Genomic DNA, 19478 nt, shown 5'->3' with positions numbered 1-19478 from the left:
TCTTTGGGGCCCACATCAAACACACACTAGTGCCCAATTTCAACATACAAACCTATTAGTAGCCCACAATAGGCTACCATAACATCAATCATAACTTGCTAATACCCTATCATTCATCCATTAGCTTTTCCTGTCATACCATGCCTTTTCCTATCACTCATCATAACATAACATCATATCATGCCTTTTTTCCTATTACTCATCATAACATAACATCATAACTTGTTGCGGTTATAGGCCACTTCCACAGCATACGTTACATGGTGGGCCATACTAACCCATGGGCCACTTCCATGACATACGTTTCGTGGTGGGCGCGACCCATCACCCATACTTATCACTTAAAATCGCACATTCTCACCATGCAATGTAACAAATAGGAAATGCAATGGCTTTTATAGCATAAACGTAATGAAAAAGTCCCCATAAATCAAGCATCAGGCCATGCTACACCCACATAGGAATTCACACATGCGATATGCTCTAAATGCACCTGCTCACCTAGAGTACCTAAGTTGGCTCTTAGACCAACCGAGTTATGTAAATGCTCACACATCCCATCACACACAAAGCATGTCCCCCAAATGAATGCAACCCAATCCCTTGCAGCACACACATCATGATATGCACAAAATCAAGGTGAGAAGGCAATACTAGCTCTTTTGGCCCGTCTAGTGCTTTCATAATAACCGATGACTAGCACCCATACATCCAGCCATCAATTGCCATGACCTACGGTCGATAGTCAATGGCTTTGTACCATACCCTTAAGACACACATAGTTATCATTAAACTCAGCATTTCATAGACTCATCTCATGACTTAACATGCACTTGCGACACAATGATCAATATACCGTTCTTCTTCTCATCTCTTATCATATTAATGAACCATTCACTTTTCTCATTAAACATTTTAACATAACCCCATAATCCATATCAACTCTTCTAAGAACCTTACCCATTGGGTTCAGCATCATTCCCAAGGAAAGCAGAGCGAAACGAAGCCCCGTGATAGACAAAATGAACAACATCAAGACATCATTTACTTAACTTATTTAATCACCAATAGACCCATTACTAACATATAAGTCATGGAATGGTTGCCACACAGATTATCATTATTAATGCGTGGAATTGAGTCACGATAAGAGAAGGATTAAAATATGAAAAACTACGAAGACTTTCGCGGGAAGCTAAAAACATAAGGAGATAGTTAGGAGCTTCCTTTTATTTGGCTGATTCTTGACCTTTTCGCATTCTTGCCGTGAAGTAAAATGTTCTATAGAAAATAACAAGATTGCGGCTCAAATTAATTAAATCTAACTGCGTAAAATTTATAATTTAAACGTATAACATTTCCACTAATTTTTACCCATGTACTTGGTCACTTTTCACACTAAAACAATCCCAAAACCCCTTTATTTTCCCTATATTTTTCTCTTCTTCTTTTTCTTCTTCCGTACACAGCCATTGCTTGCACATAACCACCCCCGTCCACTGACCAGCTCAGCCCCTATTGGCTACCCTTGCTGCCAACTCCGCCACCAACGGTCGTGCCATCCCCGTCTGTTGCCAAATTAGCAAGCAGTCGCAGTTGTGCCACCCCCGTCTGTTGCTAATGCCTTTACGCATAGCGCTTCCAGCCGCTGTTTGCTTTCACATGCTGCCTCAGTCATTGCCACTGGCTCCGCCTCGAGCCAGCCATCGAACGACCACCGTCACTGCCTCCATGCACCACCGCGCGCTTACTGGTCCTCTGCCCTGCTGCGTCATCACCCATGGCAGCCTCCAGCGCTGTTGTTGCTTCCAGCCACCTACGACCGCCTGCTCGCTCTCCTGCTTCAGGCCACCACCGTGACCACCAACTTTCTCCTGATCTCCTTCTCTCCTTCCCTCCATCTCTTGGCCGAGCTCTCCCCCTCTCCTAATCTCTCGACTCCTTGCTCTCATGAGCTCTTCCTCTTTCTCTTCTCTATTTTAAGAGAAAATAGCCCCCTATAGCATGCTAAGGGGCCACACACCTATATACATATATATATATATTATTTAATTTAATTTACTCATTTATTATTATTACTATTATTATTATTATTATTATTATTATTATTATTATTATTATTATTATTATTATTATTATTATTGATTTCCACAATTCCGAGATGTTACAACAATGATATCAAGTATTCTTTTGGACAAAAGAGAGTTGCAAGAATGAATGAATGAAACACTCAACTCTTTTATATAAAATTTGGTTAAAAAAGATATACAAGGAATCTCACTAGATAATTCTTTGAAGTGAAAGAGGATGAATAATGAAAAACACTTATTTCAAGCATTTGCTATAGGCCCGAAAAAGAATTAGGGTTGTGATGCTTAGGTTGGCCATTTGTTGCTCGAACAGTAACCATAATATATATCAGTCGCAACCATAGCATCAGCCTCAATCTCTTTGAAGCACTTGGCCTTTTGTACAAGCTTGAGATTTGTGTTTTACACTGATATTTGCACACACTCACAGCTTCTTTTGTTTTGACTAATAACAATCAAATTCGTTAAAATCAAATGCATATTATAAAGATAAACATTTAGCACACAATGCATGATCATATTTATCAATCTTTTATAAGAAAATATAGTTAAACTTCATAAAATAAGGAATTAAAACTCTAATGGTAAAAATTGTTATCTTTTTACTTTTGAGTAATGGCTATATTTTTAAAAATTAGATGTTAGTTACTTGATTAACGTATAAGCTTACTCGACTAATATATGAACATACTCGATTGGATATAACAAGTAATCGATTAAATAGAAGCCTCACTCATGTATGACCAAGTCATTTACTTAATTGACTTAGCACAGAGACTATGCATTTATCACTCCATTACTGGGCTAAGCTTACTCAACTAATAGAAGCTTTCACTTGAGTACGAACATTTGATACTCGATTATCTTTAAGACTAGAGACTTAGCCAGATTTAATCCAATCTATACTCGACTAATACATATAGATACTCGATTTTCAAAATACAACAATCAATTGATAAGAAGGCTATACCTGATTAAAGAGATATTTAGAATTTTGATATAAAAAAGATACTTGATTAAAAGAGTTTTTACTCGACTGATTTTAGAAATATAAAGAGTTTATATAATATACTCGAGTAGGAAATCTTAATAGTTGATTTAAAAGAATTTTACCAAAACATATAATTGATTGATTTGAAAAGCACATTGAGCATTACTCGATTGAAAACATATGCTCAGATTTTAATACTTGATTTTCTTAAAAGCTTACTCGAGTAGTAAAGAATTAATACTCAATTATACAAAGTATTATACTCGATTATAGCTTTAAGAAATATGATTTTTATAAGAACATACTTAAGTAGATTTTTATGATAGTCGATTAAATGCCTTCAATACTCGATTATTTTGAAATCAATACTCGATTGAATCAAAAGTTGTTTTATATTAAAAATAGATGTAGAAGCTTTAAAAGAATACTTCATACTTTGCCTTCAAAAGCTTTATAGATATTTATACAAAAGTCTTTTATACGTAGCAGATTTTTCCTGAAGATTTTCAATATACTAAAAACATATTCGGGTATTTTGAAATATACATATATAAGCAAGAAGTTCTCCAATTTAAGAAAAATATTTTTATAAGCTTCATACTACTTGGTCAACAAAAACCATGCTTGGATATTTAAAAGACATAAATATATATGAGCATAAAGTTCTCTAATTTAAAAAGATTTATATAAAATGTTTTAAAAATTATCAATAAACCAAAATTACTGAAAACATATTTTTTAAAATTATTTTCTCCGTAAATCAAAATAAAAAATTCTCAACAACTATTTTGATTTTTTTTTAAAATTTAATCCAATTAGCTAGGGACTTAGTGCAACAATACGTAAAGTTAAGGGAAGATATTGTTATTTTCAAAATCACAGGAATACGGCTTGCATTCAAGGCGAACCTCAAGGGTGTTGAACACATTTTCCCCCATATTTAAGATGTGAAAAGGGACATAAAACCTTAATTTTATTAATCAATCTCATAATTAATTGAAAATCATGTATGTATGATGGTAAGTTGCACAAACCTATGCACAAGAATCAACCAAAATAACAATATAAAAAATTAACATGATTTAGACTTAAATGTCTCCATCCACAATTCCACCACTCAGCGATAATCGGACAACCAAGTAATTTTTCACTAAAAACTAAAAAAAATCCCCCCCAACAAGCATATTGAGTCAAGAGATAACTCATCACTTGTATATCAAGGACTTTAGTTCCTGAATCCAGGAATACTGTCACATAGTCCTTCCAATCCAAATAACTATTCAAACATCCTTAAGATTTTTATCTAGCTAGAAGACCAACTTGAGACACACACAACTACAATAATTTGGTTACATCATCTTTAGAATTTTATTAGTGTAGTCCATCAATATTTAACTAAGGGTTGACTATTTATTGGCTACGAATTACAATCATTATGAAATTAGATTTTTTAAACCTATCATAATCTCCTAATTAAAATCACCAACAAATACCTTTTATTTGAAAGATTTTTTTTTTTTAAAAACTAGATTAATCTTATAATTAAGATGAGACAAAACCAAACACAATCTAATCAAAATTTAAGAAGTTATCTAACATATGCCCTTAAAGATGGATATTTTTGAACGTCTAGTAAAACCCAATTATTTGCAATTGGATTTTTTTATGTATTGTTTCGATAATTAAGAATGACAAGTTTTATTTGATTCAACAAGTATCTATCGATTTTTTTGGTAGTACAAATTTAAAATTTTTCTTAATAAAATGAGATGGATGAGAAAAAAAAAATACTTGCACTAATATAAGTACAGGGATTAGTACCTTTGATGCATAGAAATGTTGAAATGGTGATTTTTTTGGCGATTTCAAAATGTTTCCTACCCCGAAACAGTAAGAAATGTCAAAAAATTGTTTCGGGCTACTTTTGTAATTTTGGAAATATTTTGGGCTATTTTATAATATTAAAAAATATTAGAAGTGCATTTCTATTTTGGGACCGTATTAGAAATGGACACAATTTCGTCTCTGTTGTCTTGGCAATAATGTTAGAGACAAAAGCAACTTATGTCTATGTTTGGTTGAGTGGTGATGAAATTTATGTTTATATTTAATTGAGTAATTATTTTTTATAATTTTATATATTAAAAATTATATTTATAAAATGACCTCTATTTTTTTTTATTTACATGTTTTTTCTGTGTTTTCATTTTCTACTTTTTTGAAAAATGTCTTCCTCATTTTTATTTTATATCATATTTTTTTCTTTTTTATTTCCGTGTAAAAACTTGAATGTGTGGTTTAACTAACATGTGTTAATCAATAACAACAATGCAAAAAAAGAAAAAAGAAAAATTAATAACAACAATGCATAAATGAAAAATCACTACTACCCCCCCTCCCCCCCCCCCCCCCCCCCAAAAAAAAAAATGAAAAATTAATAACAACAATGCATAAATTTTGTTTGTTAAGATTGAGCCAGTATGGGTATTCAATAATGTCGGTTATCCAATGAAGACATAAATAAAAAAAATTAAATATATTACTCAATAAATACAAATAAAAATATAGATTTTAGAAGATGCGCATCTATTTCATATCCAAATCATTGCCATTGGTAGCAACCATTGTGTTGGTCCACTAGCAAGACGGGCCTTTTAATATAACAAATATGTTGTCAATGAGACTAAGTTGAGAAAGACATATACACCTCTACCTGTAAAAAAATTAAACTGTGCAGGTTGAAGTACTATAGCATCAACTTGTTCTTTACTTTATGCCAAAATAATTGGAGTGCAACAAGAAAGCTTTAACAGTTATAATACATTAATTCATTTTTAAGACTGACCAACTTTGAGGAAAAAGAAGAAGATGAATAGAGAACTTATACCTTTAATAACCACTAACCAGTTAGCAAGAGATAACTGGTTGTAGCGTATGAATTAAGTTGAATGCAATGAACGTTATTAATATAGCAAATGTGGCGTGAGGCTTCCCTACTTGCGCCTCATCCCTTAGGGTTAGGCATTTGCAGTTGGCAATTATTTCTAAATTTTACTGAGCACGTGTAACTGTGAAATATATATCTGAAACATTGAGCTGGATAATGATAGGAGACCTCACAAACCTCAATAGGAGACAACATTAAGAGTTAGGAGACTCGAACATGAGATGTCCCCTCCCCAAAAGCACATTCAACCGATGGAAAATCCTTATCTATTCAAATACAGTTGAATTCCATGAAAGCTCTTGCGTTAAATTTCAACCTAAACTTTGACATCTGTTTCTATATAAATAGACGTGTGTGAGCTATGGGTACCAAAGTAAGCATTATTGCCCCAAACAAATTAGAGAGTGAATCTGATGGCTTCCAAAGTGCAGCCAAAGCTTCCCATCATAGATTTCTCCAAGGAAAACCTAAAACCAGGCAGCAGCAACTGGCTATCAACAGCCCAAGAAGTTCAGCGAGCTCTAGAAGAGTATGGTGCCTTTGCAATAAAAGCCTATGATAAAATGCCTTCGGAGCTGCATGATGCCATGTTTGAGTTGGCAAAAGGCTTGTTCGATCTCCCTGAGGAAATTAAAGCCAAGAACACCTCAGCCATAAAAGGGTTTGGCCATGATGGGAATTTCAAGACCATGCTTGTTGAATATTTTGGCATCCATGATGGCGGAACCCCTCAAGGGATTCAAAGGTTCACCAACCTCATGTGGCCTGCTGGAAATCATGCTTTCGCGTATGCTTTCATATCTCTAACCCTAGTTCTTAATTTCCTTTAATTCACACTTTTGGGCAAAGAAAGGCTTGTTTGACACAATTTTGTTCTTATTTTTTCTTTTCTTTGAGAAGACATGTGTTTAGTTGTGAAAAATGTTTTCAAGTTTTTTATCTCTAATTTTTTTTATAGAATTTGTAGCCTTTATATTTTATAAAAGATTTGACAAACGCATGTCAAATATTGTTAGAAGTGTAGAAAAGTAACTTTCAATCAAAATATTTGAGCATATGCTCGATAAAGAGAGAAAGAAAGAAGTTTTTCTTTTTTGCAGTTGTAAAATGAGTTTTTCAAGTTCAATATAGTATTGGAGAATCCTTTTTTTCAAAATCTTAATTTTTTGTAAAATTTTAATATTTGAATGAGTTTTTAATTTCTAATTTCTTGCAAAATAAATTTTAAAAAAACTAAGAATATTATTTTTCCGAAGTAAGCAACCCTTTAACTTCCAAGTATTGTCGACTTTTCTTATGAAAGACTAATTCAACTACACTTTGAAATAGATTAATGGACACTTTCAAATGTTGATTACATCTTTGAAGCCTTTGTTTTATCATCCTGGCTCCTCCTCCTATTTACAGATTTCTTTGTTGTGGTGTGGTTGTGTTGAATGGAGGGTTTGATTCTTCAGTATTGCTCTGATTGTGTTGACCCTCTGCTTATATTCTATTATTGCTCTCTTTTACTTTTACCTGGTTAGATTGTATTCGGCTAGCTATCATTTATTAATAAAATGTGATGTTTATCAAATAAGTAAATAAATACAATAAATTTGTAACTACTATTTTAATTAATTAAAAATGTAAAACTATAAAAATAATTTTGATAGAGATTATTGATGATAATTTGGAGTCGAACACTGCCAAATTTGTTCTAAGCCAAGTGTGTCTGGTAGGGGGTCCTATGTTTCAAGCACGTCTATATATAGGCTGCTCAACTTGAAAAGGCAGAGTTCGATTCCCTAATGTGACATCTCACAACCAAGTTAATCTTACTACTTGAGGTGGAGCCAAACAATTAATATGTAATGATGCATAATAAATAGTGCACGTCTCTTAGAATTCTTATTTTTATATAAACGTACTATGAGATTTAAGAGAGTAGTGATTGTATTAAGTGAATACTCACATTGCAGCTCATTATAAGCCAATTTGAACAAGTAGGGATTGGGGTAGACTGGGTGAAGTGGGCCAAACTCGATGGGAAATATACCCAAATCTAAATATTTTGAGCCAAGATTTATATACCCAAGTGTTACCCAAGATAACTTAGAAGAGAGATATTTTCAAAATTTCTGGATAACCCAAAATATTCCCCATGAATTATGTTTTCCAAAATTATCCCCCAAAAAAGTTGATCAACTTAAAACTGCTTAAGTACATAACCATAAAAATATCATTAGTCAACGGAAAGAAAAAAATAATTTTCACACCATATATATAAATCTTTTCTTAATGAGATTAGAATTTACAATTATTGCCCTTAAAGGGTTTATCTATAAGTTTTGGACAATAAATGGGAGTACTTTCCTTCTTTTGCTACTCAGAGAAACGACGCTCTTGTACGCAAGGAAACTCTCAGAGATAGGTAAGATTGCTGTGCTAATGGCATTTGAAAGTTATGGGGCCGAGAAGTACTACAACGCTCACTTGGAATCAGTGGAGTTTTTGATGCGATTCCTGAAGTATCCGCGGCCATCAAATGATCATGTGAAAACGGGTCTCCATTATCACGTTGACAAAGGTTTCTGGGCCATCTTAGATCAGAATCAAGTTAAGGGTTTGCAGATAGAAACGAAGAATGGAGAGTGGCTTACTTTCGAACCTTCGCCATCTACCTTCGTTTTCGTAGCCGGCGAGGCTTTCGTAGTAAGTGACTTATTCATTACATATTCATATTTGGAAAGCGGCATTGAAGATTATATATATATATATATATGCAAGTATATATGTTCATGTTTCCAAGTTGCATGGCCTCTTTTTGTGATGTATAGGCATGGAGCAATGGCAGAATTCATCCTTGCTTACACAGAGTCATGGCGGATGAGAATGCGACGAAATATTCAATTGGGTTGTTTGCTTTTGCGAATGGGATTGTGGAGGTTCCACAGGAGCTGGTCGACGATGAGAGACCGCTGCGGTTTAAGCCATTTGATCACTATTCGTTTCTTCACTACTGCTTAGATGAGGGAAGAAATCTCACGAATGCTATCAACACCTACTGTGGTGTCTAACTGGCTTTCCAGTTATGGTGCTTGCTTGCTGTTTGTCATTCATAGCCTTTGAATGCCTGCTTTGTTGATATAAAAGTAAAACTCTATGTGGATTTGCATGCTTGCTGTAATCATGTATATCATGTAGTACAACTTGTGTAATAAAGGCTATCCTCATCAAGAAATGCACTAGGATAGTGAAGAAATCTTATGGGTCTAAGACTATTATGTTAAGAGACATTGGCTTGATGTTGGACAAGAAGCACTCCTTCGCTCACTCAATCAACTTGTGTTATGGTATTTGAGACTCGCTACTAAAAGAGAAGTTCGTATTTTTAATACCTTTTTTTTTTTTATAAAAAGTGGGACATCACCACTAGTTTACATGATCAGAGGTGAATCTCACGTTAAATGAGATTAACTATCTTAATCTTATCTAATCCTACCTAAGTGGGATAACTTAATCATGTTTCAGTGGGATTAAAGGCTTGTTGTTGTGGACAAATTTGCCCCTTATATTGAAGGCCAAAATAGTCTCTTCCCCATTATACATATAGTTTTGGAGAAAATGAATCGGCAAATTTTATGTGTTCATTTTCTACTTCAGAATTCGCGAAAAACAATTGACCATTTGCAAAAAATTGATCGATAAATTTTCCCATTTCCAAAACAAAAATCTGTCTAAAAATCACAAATAATTTAAATATCACTTAATTCATATAAACACTATAAAAACAAATATGTAATTACATAGATTTTTCAAAGAGTACTTTATTCTCCCTCCCTTTGGCAAACATTAAAAAGAATATCATTTGATGTATTAATGCAACATGATACAATTCATAGTGCAACATTTTGAAAATCCTTTGTTGGGTTTAATTCTGAAAATGCTTTGATGATCAAAATTAAATGCCAAACTTTAATGAAAATATCTTAATCGAGTGGTGTAAGTCTATTCATTAATCGAGTAACACATAGTCTATTTGAGTAAAGTCTATAATTAATTGAGTATATAAGTTTGTGAAAATTAATTATAACTAACTTTCAAACATAACTCGAGCAATTTAATATTTGTAATTGAGTAACACCTAATGTTCAAAGAATTAATTGAGTGTATGCTTGTTTTACTCGAATATTGTACTGAAAAGCTTTAATCAAGTAATTAGAATGATAATCAACTAAGTGATTTATTAGTCGATTAATCATACTCATTAATCGAGTAAGAAATTGGGCTAAAATGAAAAGTTTGTGTACTTGTACTATCAACTAAGTAAATATTTTACTCGAGTAATGTTATACCTTAGTCTAATAATTATACTCATTAATCGAATAAGAAATAAGGCAAAAATGATAAGCTTCTATAAAAGGTTATGCTTAATGGAATAACTTTTATCTTAGTAAGGTAATATAGTGTCTTAGTCAAGTAAAATTTACTAAACAGAGTGTGAGTCACTATAATTAATTTGTTAATTGACTAAGAAATAATTTGCACTTGAGTAAATGTTATGTAACGACCTGTTATTGGGTCTATGGCATTAATGATATTTTTATTTTATTTTGATACATATATAAATTGACATTATAAAGAAAATTAAGGGATTGAAAATTTACTAAAATGGGTTGAATTTAATATATAGGATTGAGCTAATGTGAAAGGCCCAATGGCTTGGGATAGCTAAAAATTAAATAAAACTCATTTATAATGGATTGAGCCTAAGCTATGTGGGTTGTGGATTTAGTTAAATTCAAATGTAATGGGTTAGGTTAATTTAGAAAATAAACTCTTTAGACTTACGTGAGTTGGGCTTAACTAATAAAAGTTGAATTAATGGGTTGGACTTGAGCTCATTTGTAAAACGATAAGATAAATTTAAATGAAAATAAAATTAATTGTGAAATGTTGAAGAGGGGCATGAGAATAATTGTGATTGTGTGTACAAGTGAATGAGAAAAATAGTCATTTGGTGAGAGACATATGGCCTTCCCTTTTCCCCATTTTCTTCTCATTAATTTCTCTCTCTCTTTCCCTTTTTCGAGAAGTCTTATTATTCTCTTTCTTCTTGATTTTCTTCTACTTCTTCTTCTCCATTTCCATCTCCTTCAGTTGGAGCTTCAAGAGTGGACTTTTGGACTTCAGGGAAGCTTTTCTCCTTAGTCTATCTCCATAAAAAGAAAGACAACTTCTCCTTGTATCTCTTCTTGATATGCAAGTTCTTCTTTTTCTTTGTTTGTGCAAGTTCCCTTATTTCATTCTTGTTAATACAAGTTCTTAAACCTCCTTCCTATTCTGGAAATTTTCTTCTTCCATCTACGATACTTGAAGCCCTTATTTTTGGATTTCAGAATGTCGTACATAGAACTCTTATTTTTGGCAAATTTGCACACATTATTATTTTGAGTATAACTTTCAGTAGAAATATTCAATTTAAGATCCATTTGTTGCGATGTAAACTAGACTTCATAAGCTTTGATTTAATATAGGAGTTGAATTTTTTGGCTTTGATTTGAGCCTCCAGTAGCCTTGTTAATTTCTACCAAAACAATTCGTAATTTACCACTCCATGTAATTCGACCTTGTTTAGGTTTTTACGGTATAACTTTTTGTGGTTATATTCAATTTGTAATCTGTTTATTTTTATGTAAACTAGACATCATAGGCTTCATTTTAGTGTAGAATTCGAATTTTTTTCTTATGATTTGAACCCATAACAACTTTGTTGAATTCTGTCTAGAATACTGTAATTTCACTATAGCACTTTTGCCTTTCTTCGGTTTTTGAGAAATAACTCATTGTGATTATTTTTCACTACAAAAAAAAAGAGTTATTAACGATCAAAAGCTAATGACAAGATTAATTTTGGTGATTAATATAGTATTATTAATGACTAAATATAAATCATGTCGTTATAAGATAAATTTTAATGACAGGCTAAATAAGTCGTTGTTAATAAACTACTTTCCCGTCGTTATTGATTAAAATTTTTAATTCTAACTAAGAAATAATAAAAAAGAATTATTAAGATTTAACTATTACTTATACAATTCTAATATAATTATAAATTTTCATAAATGCACAAATATAATTATTAAAATATTATAATTGAGAATTACTTATTTATTGATAATATAATATATTAAAAAATTATGAACATATTAAAAATAATACAATATATTAAACTAATTTATTATAATTATTATATTTATTTATAATATAATTTTGTTTTTAAATAATTATTAATTTGATGCCATAATTTAAATAATTTTATCAATTATCTTAATTTTAAATTATTTTATTTTCATAAATTATTAATATTATTTTCATAAATTATTTTAATTTGTATTAATTAACAATTAAATATTTAAAAAAATAAAAAAACCAAAATGTTGGCTGGAGATGCCCCACCTTTTTCCCCTGTAATTCCCAGAATTCCCCCCAATCTCTAATGAATAATGCTATTCGGCCAGAAGCAGTGCCCGAAGAAGTGCCACCCAAGAGATATCGTGAAATTTTGGTGTAAAATATCGCGATATCTTTAATAAAGAGAAGCTAAAATTTTAAAATTTAAATTATTTTCTGCCAGACCTTTTTTCCTATCATTTTAGCATTCTCTCTCTCTCTCTCTCTCTCTCTCTCTCTCTCTCTCTCTCATACTCCCCTTCGAGGAGGCTTATTCCTCCATTCCTCTTGTTAAGGCCACCTCTCTCTCTTTTTCTCTTGCGCGTTCGACCGAGCCTCCATTCTTCTTTGGGCTTGTTCTGGCCATTTCTCTCTCTCTCTAGCCCCGTGCAACAGTGTCTCCGACGTGCCTTGGCTCGATCTAAGTCCGATCTACAAGAAGGTGAGTCTTTAGTTTTATTAGCAATGGTATATGCGAGTTTTGGATTTGGCCGAAGGTTTAAGCTTAGATCTATGGAGATTCGACCGTTGGATCTTGTTGGTTTTTTGGTATGTTGTTCAATGGGGATAAGGGTGTTGGGTGATTGTCTGGAATCACTGGAAACCACCGGCCACCGTGGCCAGTGGCGACTGGCAGTGCGTTTAAATAGGTTTTGGGTTTGGCCGAGACTTTAATGTTAGATCTAGGGAGATTGGACCGTTGGATCTTGCTGATTTTTGGGTATGTTGGTTGATGGGCCCTTGGCTATCGGGTGGTCACCTCTGATCATCGGAAACCGCCGGTTACGGTGGCCGGTGGTGGCTGTCAGTGCATTTTTAAATTTGACCAAAAATTAAAAATCAGATCTACTAAAATCTAACCGTTAAATATGTCCTATTTTTTTGTATGTTATCTCTCTTGACTTGGTGTTTGTGATGGTAGACTCTGATCGTGGGAAGCTTCTGCTGACAGTGGTTGTCGACGGCGTTGGTCGCGGCGGTTACATACATACATATTTTTACATATTCTATTTTGTAATTATTTGAATTTATATTGTAAATATTGATATTTAATTATGAATTTGTATTGAAGATGTTGAAGTTAATATTGAATTTTTATTTAATTTTTGATATTTGAATATTGTGAAAGTTAAAATTAAATTGATTTGTATTTGTTTTGTGAATTTTTGAATTAAAATAATTAAGTTTATTGAAGAATTGAATGGGAAGTAGTTTTTGTTAATTTTATTTGAAATTATTAATGTGTAGATATATTTTAAATTTATATTAAATAAAATTTAAAAAATAATTAAATAATTCTATGTGATAATAGAGATTGAGTTGTACTCTTTTGAATTTTTCTAATAAGATAGATGGAGATGGATCATGAGCGATACCAACCGTTTGTTAAATATTTGTTCATTTGGAATTGGTTATATTTTAATTTATCAAGTAAATTATGATCATGATTAAAATTTTTATTCTTTTAAAATTTTATTTAATATTAAGATTCATAAATTATATATATGTACATAGTGAGTACTATTAAATCATAAAAGAGAAAAGACACTTCTTTGTAAATAAGGGACCTATCAACTCATTTTCCACCATGATGGTAGAGTAATAGGTTAGTTTCCTCCTTGCAGATAAATTAGACCATGTTAAGTGAATGTAAATATAAATGAATCCAACAAGTGAATATAAATATAAATTAGGCCATGTTAAGTGATTTTTTTTTACAAATAAAGAATTAATTTTCCTTTTAATAAAGTGTACAATACACTTTTAAGTGTTGGTTTACTATGTAATTATTATATCATTTACAAGAAAACTATTTTCACCGTTAACTTTCACATTAATATAAATTTAAATAAATTAAAATTTAACTTTATACACATTAATAAATATAAATATAAATTTAATATTAAATTAATTTAATATTTAATTTAATAAATATCTAAATTCAAATAAAATTAACAATAAGTACTTATCATTCAATTCTTAAATAAACTTAATAATTTTAATTTAAAAATTCACAAAACAAATATAATTCAATTTAATTTATTAATATTTAAACCTTCACAAATTCAATTTAACTTCAACATCTTCAATACAAATTCACAATTAAATATCAATATTTACAATATAAATTCAAATAATTACAAAACAGAATATATAAGAATATATATGTATGTAACCGCCACGACCAACGCCGCCGACGACCACTGCCGGCAGAAGCTTCCCACGATCAGAGCCTACCATCACAAACACCAAGTCAAGAGAGATAACATACAAAAAAAATAGGACATATTTAACGGTTAGATTTTAGTAGATCTGATTTTTAATTTTTGGCTAAATTTAAAAATGCACTGACAGCCACCACCGGCCACCGTAACTGGTGGTTTCCAACGATCAGAGGTGACCACCCGATAGCCAAGAGCCTATCAACCAACATACCCAAAAATCAGTAAGATCCAATGGCCCAATCTCCCTAGATCTAACATTAAAGTCTCGGTCAAACCCAAAACCTATTTAAATGCACTGCCAGTCGCCACCGGCCACAGTGGCCGGTGGTTTCCGGTGATCCGAGGCAACCACCCAACACCCTTATCCCCATTGAACAACATACCCAAAAACCAACAAGATCCAACGGCCTAATCTCCCTAGATCTAACATTAAAGTCTCGGCCAAACCCCAAAAACGCGTAGATGTGCTGATGACTAAAATGTCTAAAAGACTTATCTCCCTCCTTGTAGATCTGAGCCAATGGAGACGTGAGAGTGCCTCAGAATGAAAGAGACCAAGAGAAGGCTGGAGATAAAGTCGCACGGGCGGAAGACGACAACCCTTCTTCGATCCGAGAAGAAGGCTCGCACTACGACCAGTTTGTCTTTGAGCAGTGGGGAAGGTCGAACTAGAGAGAACAAGAGGAAGCAAGTGAGAGAGAAGATAGTGAGAATAGTGAGAGATTTTGCAATGGATAGGGTCGAACAAGAGAGAACACAGAGAGAGAAAATGAGAGAAAAAGGAGAAAAGACTGAGAGATTGAGCGTCAGAGGGAGAGAAGGATTGAAATTAGAACAGGGGTATTTCTGTCAATTAGACTATGGGCGAAATTGTAATTTCGTTATCGGGTGGCATTTCTTCGGGCACTGCTTCTGGCCAAATAGCATTATCCATCTCTAATTCCCCAAATCACAACCTCTGAAGGACCGTCTCCCTCCATTGCCTTCGCTGCCTCAACATCGCCACCTCAATGCTGCCTCAACGCCGCCTCTGCCTCCAACTCCACCGCGTCCTCCTCGCCACTGCTAAATCTCCCTCTCACATAGTCCATGTCGTTTCCAGCCCATCGCCTCTGCATCCTCAGCGCCGCTGCCGCCTCCAGCATCGCTATTCAGGTCGCTCTCTCTCTCACAAATCTGCCTCTTTCCCTTGGGCAAGTCCCAAATCCCCAAATCTCCATATCTCCCTATCTCTTATTACCAATTTGTTATGCATACACTAATTTATACTTGCTGTAATTTTGATTTATTCGTCACATTCAGGCCTTTTAAGTAAGGAAACATGTGCAATGGATCACGTAATGTTGGACTTCAAAACAAACAGAAGCACACTAAAATGAAATGAAGCCTTGTCAGTTCCATCTGAAATCTTCTAAACAGTTAAAGAATAGGTATCCCTCTCCAAAACTTGTCATGCTCCATTCTCATGGCTTAATTGTATGAGAACTTCAAACGATACTGAACCCCATTAATCTGATTACAAATGAATCATGGGGAAATAATGGATAGTAAACAAGTCATAAATGATATTTCATTACTTATATTTAAGAGACTTAGACTATCTTCTTCAATATATAACTTTTGATATGCCAGATATTGGACTCGTTTGTTAGGACTTTCATTTTCTTTTTTCTTTTTTGGTTTTTGTTTTCACTATCTTGAAATAAAAACAGAAAATGGAGTTTGGTTACTAATTTATACTAAATTATAAATTAGTATAAATTAGTGAATGTCACGAATCAATCAAAATTATCATTGTTGCTGAATCTCCCTATCTCTATTTACTAATTTGTTCTGAAAATGGTAATGTCTTGAATAAGCAGGACAACTTCATGTTTGGCCATTTATATATTTATTTACAATTTATTGGCCAGACAACTTTTGGCTGTGCCAGAGGAATGAAATCTCAATTTATTTATTTATATAATTTATTTATATTTTTCAGTATTAGAATTTATTTATATTTTTCATCTAGCTGTGCCAGAGGAATAAAATCTCATAGTTGACACTACCTTTATACTTGGACTTATGCAATGTCTACATACATTATTTGCTACTTTTCTTATTTTAAGTTGAAAATTTCCCCCTTGACTTCAAATTTTGATGCAACCACCTCTGAGCAATGTATTGGACTCCTCATTGATTTGTTTTATTTATTCTTTCCATATCATATTAAGACTGTGTGACCAGACCCTAAGCTTTCAGATAGTCATGTTACATCTTCTCATCTTAGTTTCTATTGACTGATGATATGGAGAATGGCTATCTGGTTGTGAGAAAGGTATTTTGTGCTTGTGGGTGTTAATCTTTTCACTTTGCAATACTCTCTTCAGTCTATCAGAAACATTAGATGTCAGTATCAATGTGGAATACCCTTTTTCATTTTTTGGCATTTGTTCACTATTCTATGGTTGCCTAAGTTGATACTGGGATCTCGTTTATTGTCTTTCTGAATTGGTTTGGTTCTATTATCTTTCTAAATTAGTCTGGTTGTATTTCCTTTTTGAATCATGTGTTATCTTAATAAGTTATTAGATTATTGTTCACGCATAAGAAAAGTGAAATTGAGCCTTCAGAATCTTTACCCTGGTCATTGCTGGGTGGGCAATCATCTGGTTCCTTTGCCCAAAAGAAAAAAAACTCTCAATTGAAGATCAGTTAAGGCAAAAGCGTCGAGGCTAATTATGTATTCGTTCTCAAAGAAAGTGTGGCACTGGAAAAGCAATATGTTTGCTTCCTTTAAAGGTTGTGCATGAAATACATGCTGCTGGCTAGTGATTACATTGTCCTTTAGTCTTGTTAGTGTGTATATTGCAGCTTACCCTGTTTTGAATACCCAAAATTGACCAGCCTTGAACTCATGTACTTGTTTCTCAACGTAATAAGAACTTAGCCAGATCAAAGAGATACAATGTGCTAATTGTTATTCATGGATTTTGCCTGCTAATCTTGTATATTTTCACAATGAGATGCATGAGTACTTTCCTGCACCTTTGAGAATCTAGCACATATTAATCCTTTGTATTATCTTAGTTGAGGACATCTGAATGAGATAGAGAAGTTCCCATTAGCCTCTTGTTATTCAGTAGTCTTTATAGATTATTTTTTCTTAAAATAGGTTGAGAGAGGGACTAGTGTCTACTTAAGTGGCCTACGGGAGAAGTATTTTGGTGAAGTTTTCTTAAATGCCTCTTCTGGTCTAGGAGGTTTTTTGTCATCAGGAATGCCAGATACAGTCCTCAAAGAATCAGTCAGATCTGTATTGAGTATTTGCAAACAAATGAATCTGCTGCTTATGAGATTGGAGTCACGTCGAATTTGGGTAGTACATCCAAAAGTGGAGAAAGACTGCACCGAGTTGCTGATGAAGAAGGTTTAAATCATATAGTAAGATTTGTGGAGTCTTTTGAGTCTCAATCTAATGAAATGTGGCTTGTATTTCGCCATGAGGGCTTGTCCTTGTCAAAGCTTTTATATACAGCAGAAGAAGTTGAAAACAATGCTGATGATGACCAGAAGAAACATGCTAAACATGTCCAGATGTTGCGTCCATCAAAATGGTGGCACTGGTTGAAGACAACGGAGACAGGACAAGAGGAAATGCACAATCTTATATGGCAATTGGTATGTGTATTCATTACGTGTTTCATATTTCTGTTATAGTTATATGTAGCTTGGCATCCTATTATCCGAACTCAATGGTTTTAATAAGTCCTGTAATAAGCCTTTACACTTTCTATGGTTCATATCAACGTGTTCTATCATTTGCTTCCTTATTTATGCCATGTCATCTGTGTGCAAGAGTCTTCCCAAGATTGTTGATCACCCTGTTTTTAAGTGGTTAAACTTCAGACACTACAAAAAAAAAAAAAAAAAGGGTTTTTTAGCGACGGTTTTTTTGCGGCGGTTCTGTGAACCGCCGCAAAACACAGAATTTTGTGGCAATTTTAAAATTGCCGCAAAGTAATTATTTTGTGGCGGTTAAGAAAAATCGTCGCAAAATTTTAAAATTAAACAATTTTAAAAAAAATTTACGACTATTTTTTAGAAATCGCCGTAAAATTTATATAATAATTGAAAAATTTTAAAATTAATGTAAATGACCATTTTTGCGGTGGTGAAGAATCGTTGCTAAAATAATTAATTTAAAAATTAAAAATTTAATTTAGTAGCGATTTTTATTAATTGCTGCTAAATTTGGAATAATTTTAAAATTAATTTAAATTATCATTTTGTAACAGTTAGGAATTGTCGCTAAAACTATTAATTTAAGAAATAATATAATAATTAAAAAATTAATTAATATTAAATTTATTTTAATAATTAAAAAATAAAATTTATCAACGATTTTGAAAGGAACCATCATAAAATTTTAGAAAATAATCTAATATTTAAATTAAAAATATATAAAATTTTAAAAAATATGTTTAACTCTAGTTTTTAATTTTTAATAAATTTATTTAAATTAATTCAATGAATTTATTTTAATTATTTTGTGGGGGTGATTTATCCATAAATGTTATATATGTATAGGTATACACATATTTGTGATTTCTTACTTAAATTACAAAATATAAACAAATAGTGCATTTGAATGTGTACAATTATTGATAATAAACAAACACTACATACAAATATTATATAATAATTAATTATTAGTAATATTTATTAAATGCACGTGTTCAAAATATAAACAAATACTACATTTAAAAAATATCGAGAGATTGTATTATATATTGTTGACGTTTAGA

General features: G+C 32.5%; 1 protein-coding gene across 1 annotated transcript; it reads left to right on the top strand.

The window, feature by feature from the left end:
• Positions 1–6225: 6225 nt before the first annotated feature.
• Positions 6226–9366, top strand: LOC127795454 (deoxypodophyllotoxin synthase-like). The gene is made up of 3 exons (XM_052327126.1): positions 6226–6815; positions 8401–8722; positions 8848–9366. Exons 1-3 carry the CDS (start codon positions 6442–6444, stop codon positions 9085–9087), a joined length of 936 nt encoding a protein of 311 aa, XP_052183086.1. The 5' UTR covers positions 6226–6441; the 3' UTR covers positions 9088–9366.
• Positions 9367–19478: the final 10112 nt, after the last annotated feature.

The sequence above is a fragment of the Diospyros lotus genome, chromosome 2 (assembly GCF_014633365.1).
Source record: "Diospyros lotus cultivar Yz01 chromosome 2, ASM1463336v1, whole genome shotgun sequence".
NCBI classification, from domain to species: Eukaryota; Viridiplantae; Streptophyta; class Magnoliopsida; order Ericales; family Ebenaceae; genus Diospyros; species Diospyros lotus.
This window is presented reverse-complemented; position numbering and strand designations above follow the sequence as displayed.

Excerpts from the sequence above, each read along its gene's own strand:
- LOC127795454 (XM_052327126.1), top strand. The coding sequence starts at position 6,442 with ATGGCTTCCAAAGTGCAGCCAAAGCTTCCCATCATAGATTTCTCCAAG. Across the intron at positions 6,816-8,400 it reads GCTGGAAATCATGCTTTCGC|AGAAACGACGCTCTTGTACG; the intron begins GTATGCTTTCAT and ends TTTGCTACTCAG. Across the intron at positions 8,723-8,847 it reads TAGCCGGCGAGGCTTTCGTA|GCATGGAGCAATGGCAGAAT; the intron begins GTAAGTGACTTA and ends TGTGATGTATAG.